Source organism: Henckelia pumila, chromosome 3 (genome assembly GCF_033568475.1).
Source record: "Henckelia pumila isolate YLH828 chromosome 3, ASM3356847v2, whole genome shotgun sequence".
NCBI lineage: Eukaryota > Viridiplantae > Streptophyta > Magnoliopsida > Lamiales > Gesneriaceae > Henckelia > Henckelia pumila.
In genome coordinates, this window is record NC_133122.1 from 165,800,811 (window position 1) to 165,807,685 (window position 6,875).

At 32.1% G+C, this 6,875-nt stretch overlaps 1 protein-coding gene across 1 annotated transcript; it reads right to left on the reverse strand.

Moving 5' to 3' along the window:
- Positions 1-2,445: 2,445 nt before the first annotated feature.
- On the reverse strand, positions 2,446-5,930 carry LOC140889895 (uncharacterized). The gene is made up of 8 exons (XM_073297634.1): positions 4,610-5,930; positions 4,313-4,501; positions 3,950-4,006; positions 3,648-3,753; positions 3,451-3,559; positions 3,247-3,346; positions 2,690-3,051; positions 2,446-2,565 (listed from the first exon to the last, which is right to left on the reverse strand). The coding sequence occupies exons 1-8, from the start codon at positions 5,928-5,930 to the stop codon at positions 2,446-2,448; spliced, it is 2,364 nt and encodes a 787-aa protein (XP_073153735.1).
- Positions 5,931-6,875: the final 945 nt, after the last annotated feature.

The window sequence follows — 6,875 nt, forward strand, 5'->3', positions numbered from 1 at the left end:
ATCTTGTTACTTATTCGATATATTATTTCTCAGCTTTCAGTTGAAGATTGACAACTCAAGAAGTAGTCTTCGAACCGTGACAAAGTTGAAGCAAGGTTTGATAGCATTGCAATTGAGATTGAGTTGAGAAATTAAACAACCTTTTGATATGATTTATCATTGATGTCATTGCAGATTTAACGTACTTTCAGACTCGACATTGAAAGGTATAAATGACAGCGAATCCAGATGGGATAGAATACTCGAAATAGCTATCGTTTTGAGTATTCCCTTGTTAATCACATACTTGGTTGATTCTGTATTTTATGTGATTAGATGCTTTGATTGCTTTACATGCTTATGTGATTAGTTGTTCAAGATGTTTTATAGCATTTAATGCATACAGAACATGTTGTAATACTTATATCACATTAAGGCAATTTCGAAAAATAAAAAAATGGTATCTAAGAGGGATATTTTTTATGTATAAGGAGAGATATGTTTTTACATTTAAATCTATTTATATTACTTTTATATAATATAAACAAAACCTTTTTTTAAAAGAAATCTCTATCAGTTTCGGGGTAAATGGCTTTACATTTGAAATTTATTTTTTAAAAAAATATATGATGATAAATTTTGTATTAAATTAAAATTAATTAATTAAAAATAAAATATTTTCTCCAACTTTGGGGTTACTTCTATTATATCCTGATGATCATTAACACATTATGATTCAGTTTGAGCATGTACTTATAAAATATTATTTTTTAAATTATAAAATGTATTAAATATTTGTTTAGACAACTATCATGTATAAACATTTTAATATTTAAAAATTAATGTTTTGATTTTCATAACTGTCTTGAATTCTAAAAAATATAAAATAATAGCTCTGTTTATTTCAAGACATGGTGTATGAAAATAATTACTTCTACTCATTGTTCTAAAAAGCTTGATTAAGTCTCGCTATCGCTTAATCTCGCTTAAGCTTGAAGTTTCGCCAAAACGCTTTGTTTTGTCCAAAAGCTGTTAGACATAAGTTGATCATGTTAAGTCACGTTAAATATGCATATATGTGACTTTTCTAAAACCAAAATTGATTAATAAGATAAAAATAGATCATAAATTAGCGATTTTATTAGTGAGTGATTGTTAGCAATGTTAAAAATGTACAATATTGTATAGTTAAGTGTAGCGTTTATGTGAATGCATTACATATTGATGGATTTTACAGCTAATGTTTTAAATTAGACCAATTAATTTAGTTTATGTTTGATGACAAAAGATATGAAATGAATGATTAAATAAATTGAATTAGAATCTAACAAAGAATTAATGCATTACACTTGAACTTATTATATTCATTTATTATTTACTCCATTAATTTGTTTGAGATAACTATAACTATAGTTTAAATTAAAAACGGTTTTTTCCGCTTAAGCGTACGTTTAAGATCGTAGTAATCACGCTTAAGCTTAAAAAGCTTAAAGCTTGGCTCGCACGCTTCAAAATTTTTCATGCTTTTTAGAACCTTGATTCTACTTCTACGTATTTTTTGAAGTTATATATATATATACATATATATATATATATATGTATAAATTAATTAAAATATTATAGCAAAACTGATGGTTTAACAGCGAAAGTAGAAATTATATGACCCACATGTAGTTCTCATGTTCACAAATAAAAGAGTTTGGAAGATAATAGAAAAAACTTGATTGAAATCATTATTAAATAATAATGGTGCAATGAAGTAATCTATATAACATTGGCTCATTGCACTGCACCAACTCAAAGAAATAAATATTCAATTCTTGGGGTCATTTTCTTTTGTAATTGAGATTAATTAATCTTTCAATGATTCAAGTCATTCGTGCAAGAGGACAACAGCAAGAAGCCCAAATGCAATATAATTTTAGTGCAGATCGAAATACTATATAGAAATAAAAAATGTCCTTCCAAAAAAACAGAGCAAAGATTGTGGCTAGAAATAAAGCTAATTTGCTATAATAATTTATCTTCCCCTCTCCAAACCAATCTCAATACTGTGGCTAGAAATATGCATAGACACACCTAACTCAAAATAGTATAAAAATTAAACCATCATAAAATACAAATCATTATCAAAACCAGAACAGAGATACATGCCTTTTGAACATAAAATTATTCGCTCCAATTCAAAATGGATAAGACCTAAATTGCTCACAAATAGTTGAGAACTACCTCACAAGACTATTTTTATCAATATCAGCAGTAATAAATTGAGCTACTGCATATCTTGGCCAAACATGTACCCACTTTGTCATCCTCCTATGCCACTTTACAATCCTCTTGTGAATCCGGCACATAACTAACCATCCCAGATAACAAAATATCAATAAACCCATAAGAAAAAATGCAATGGCAAAGAGCTTAGTTAAAACACTATAAAGGGTTATGTCTCTGTACCAAATAGTACAGTCACAATGCAAAAGAACAAAGGATCAACACACGATTTGTCTTCACCTCTCTAAATCTATCCTTGTTGACAAAGTAAATACCAAACCAAGAGCCAAATACACGATCAAATGCAGAAACCAACTAGAATGAAAATCAAAAGATACAGTAATAAGCCATAAAAAAAAAATTAGAGCACTATCTCACATCTGCCAAAAATTGTATTGAAAGTTTCAATATTATGAAAAAAAAACCCCAAAGATCAAACAAGATTTTCATCATCAGTTTTATTCTCCACCTCTGGAAGAACATCAACCATTGAGCCATCTACATCATCTCTAATTAACTCAACATCTGTACTATTTACATCACCTAATATCAACTGCATATTAGAAACACTATTATGAATAAAATGCATTGTATCCATGTAATCTTCATCACCCATATTGTATGTATCTCTTGGTGTGTGACGAATGACACAGTACCAATCCTCGTCCTTTGGATCACGAACATAATAAACCATTTGAGCTTGCGAAGACAAAACAAAAGGTTCATGTTCCTCACGTTCTCCTGTATGTATCAAGCGTGAAAAATTCACCAATGAAAATCCAAATTGATCAACTTTCAAACCTACAGTGGTGTTAACCCAATCACATCGAAAAAGAACAATTCGTCCACGACCACCAAAATCAAGCGAGATGACATCAATTAATCGACCATAATAGATTGACTCACGATCATCATTATCATGCATTGCCTGCACCATGACCCCACTATTTTATACTTTTTTGCTTTGTTCAGATTCAATCGTGCGAAAAGCAAAACCATTTATGTTGAACCCACGGTAACTAAATGCTATTGGATTTGGACCACGTGAAAGTACCCTCAGATCTAAGTCTTCAATTTGTTCATTTTCACGATCAACCTACAAGGTATAAATAATACATTCACCCTGAGAAATAAAAATTTCAACAGGTAATCAATCTATCAATACACTTGAAATATAAATGAATGACATATGTTACTTACTCGTCTTGCAAACCATTCTGGAAATTGCAGTCTAACCATGTCATCTAATTGAGAATTACTTGGACGCTGACCATATCTATGTATTCTCTTCAATTCATTTTTCAGTTCACTATACAATAATGTCAATAATAAAAGTTAGAAAATTATATTGTTTACAAAAAACTAAAAAAACTGTGTATTCAACAAATGATACTTACTCACGATATGGTTGCAATGCTGTACAATTAGAGAGAATATATCTATGAGCTTGGTTTCGAGTTTTGTCATCCAAAGTAACTATTTGACACCCTTTTGTCGGTCGACCTACTTGTGGAAACATTGGGAGCGCAGGAAACTGAATATCAGGTGTCTCTATGTGTCGTGTTCATTGTTAAATGAATTGTTCCCATCCAAATAACGAGAACAAAACACAACACATTCATCTGCCAAATATGCTTCTGCAATATTGGCCTCTGGACGTGCTTTATTTTTGACAAAATTTTTAAGTTTTCCCAAATACCTTCAATTGGATACATCCACCGATAATTTACTGGCCCAGCAACTCTTGCTTCATAAGCTAAATGTACCACCAAATGAACCATTACTGTGAAAAAGGACGGAGGAAAAATTCTCTCTAATTGACATAAAGCCAAAACAACTCCCTCTTCAGCCTTCTATAATTCTTGTTCTTGTAAGGACTTTGCACAGACTGCCCTAAAATACTCACACAAAACAATAAGTGGTGCAGTCACTTTTTTTGACAACACGCGACGAAGAGCTATTGGAAGGAACTGCTCTATCATGATATGACAATCATGACTTTTTAGACCCATGATCCTACAACGTCCAATATCCACACACTTTGAAATGTCAGAAGACAAACCATCATGAACACGGATATCTTTCAATACAGAACAAAATATTTTTTTTTCAGCTTTGGTCAAACAAAAACATGCAGGTGGCAAATACTCTGCACCATCTGGTTGTGTCCGTGGCCATAATTGTTTCATAATATCCAAAATTTTTAAATCTTTACGTGCGGCATAATTATCTTTACTCTTTGTGGAATCATCTAAAAGTGTTCCGACAATGTTATCACAAACATTTTTTTCAATGTGCATCGGATCCAGATTGTGTCAAATCAAATTAAATTCCCAATATGGTAAGCTGAAAAATATACTTTTTTTTCTCCACATTTGTTCCATTGACCCGGTTTTTATTTTTGCAGCTGGTTTTGAAGCACTACTCTTACCAAAAACCACATTCTTGTTCAAAGTCATTCTAAGAACATCAGATCCAGATAGTGGCACCAAGTCTAACTCACGATGCTCTGGCTTGCCATAACTGGACATTGTTCGAATTTCTGCATCAGGTGGTAGAAAACGACGATGCCCTCTAAATGACCATTTTTTACCATGCTTCAAGTACAATGCATCAGTCTTATCAGCACAAGTTGGACATGCGTTCTTTGCATATGTATTCCATCCAGATAAGCATCCCAAACCAGGAAAGTCACTGATTGTCCAAAGTAATGCGGCCCGCATTTGAAACATTTCCTTGTCACAAGCGTCATATGTAGCAATCCCATTTTCCCACAAATCTTTCAATTCAGTCAACAAAGGGCGTAAATACACATCAATATCATTTCCAGGTGCTTTTGGACCTGGAATAAGTGTGGATAATATGATAGAATGAGGCTTCATGCATTCCCAAGGTGGCAAATTGTAAGGCAATAGGACAACAGGCCAAGTACTATGCGCAGTACTTTGATTTTTAAATGGATTAAATCCATTGGTGGCGAGTCCCAAACGTACGTTTCTAGGATCAGATGCAAATTCACAATGTCGTTCATCAAACGCCTTCCATGCTTGAGAATCAGCTGGGTGCCTCAGAGTTCCATCAGACACACGCTTCTTGAAATGCCACTGCATACTCTCAGATGTCTTGGATGACATGAATAATCGTTGCAGTCTTGGTTTCAATGGAAAATACCAAAAGACCTTGGATGGAATTTTAACCAAAATACGTTTTTTCCTACCTTTACATGACTGCTTCGACGGTTTCTGCAAATTTTTCCATCTTGAAAGGTGACACACTTTGCAAGCTTGCTCATTCTCAGTCTCCCCCCAATAAATCATGCAATCATTTGGACAAGCATGTATCTTTTCATAATGAAGTCCTAATTTAGAAATTAATTTCTTTGCTTCATAAAAAGACGCAGGCACATGAGCATCAGATGGAAGTACTCGACGAAGAAAGTCCAACAATGTCGTAAATGAATTATCACTCCATTTTCCACTCACTTTCAATTGAAATAACTCAACAAGGAACGTTAGTTTAGAAAACTCTGTGCAACCGACATATAACTGTTGTTTCCCTTCCTCTATTAATTGATAAAAATCTTTCACATTAGACTCCATTGATGTATGACTCGTCGATGCGCCAATATTGTTTTCATTACTTGTAGAACCTTCGTGCATTCCAAATGCATCACATAACATCTCTTGTACCACGGGCTCATGGCTAATAAATTCAGAAACTTGTTGAACCGAATCCTAAAATTCATTGTTGAAACTATCATGATCTCGTACTGTTAGTTTTTCCCCATGAAAATTCCAGATCCGATAATCTTGTAAGATACCATTTATCATCAGATGCTCATATACGGTCTCTCGGTTATGATTCAATGAATTTATGCATTTGAAACAAGGACATGGTTTAGTGACTTCTTGAGTCGCTTCACCAAATGCAAAACGTAAAAAATATAAGATTCCCACCCGATACTCAAGGCTGCCATATGGAGAAGTCATCCATTCCTTCATCTTTCGATCCAATTCAATTATTTCTACAAGTTTACAAACAAAAAAATAAATATTCATAAAAACTTAAATAATCTGGAAAAATAACTTAATTGCGCATATAGTACATCCAATTTTTGTTAACTATTGTCAATTATTAACACAACTTAATTATGATAAAAAATATTGTTTTCTTTATTAAATAGTAAAAACATCTCTAATGGTGGAATTTTAATGAATTCTAATGTTCACCAGTGTGCAATATTAAAACTATTTTATTTTTCTGTTGTAATGGTCAAATATTAAAAAATTGGACAAGATTATGTAATTAGTAATCTTTGAACTTAATTAGTTGAATTAAACTTAGTCAAATATTAGAAGGAAAAGTTGATGATAGCATAAGAAGGAAATATAAATCTAATATTCAAATAATTCAAACTCTGTTAAAAAATACTTTTATGAGCAAAATTTAATCCAAGTGTGCAAGGAAATATAAATATTCCAAACAACTTTTATAACCAAAAGTTGATTACAAGAGTTGTGTTTCTGTTCATTACTTTTTGTAGTAAAAATCCCAGTTTCTAAGACATTTGCATCCGCAGAATATGTAAAATTAAGTAATTTTTCAGATATAAAACTCATTAACAA

Bases quoted from the DNA above. Each gene is read 5' to 3' on its own strand.
- LOC140889895 (XM_073297634.1), bottom strand. From the start codon at position 5,930: ATGTTATGTGATGCATTTGGAATGCACGAAGGTTCTACAAGTAATGAA. The intron at 3,560-3,647 runs GTAAGTATCATT...ATTATTGTATAG, and splicing joins GCATTGCAACCATATCGTGA to TGAACTGAAAAATGAATTGA. The intron at 3,052-3,246 runs GTTTTGCTTTTC...ACACCACTGTAG, and splicing joins CCGTGGGTTCAACATAAATG to GTTTGAAAGTTGATCAATTT.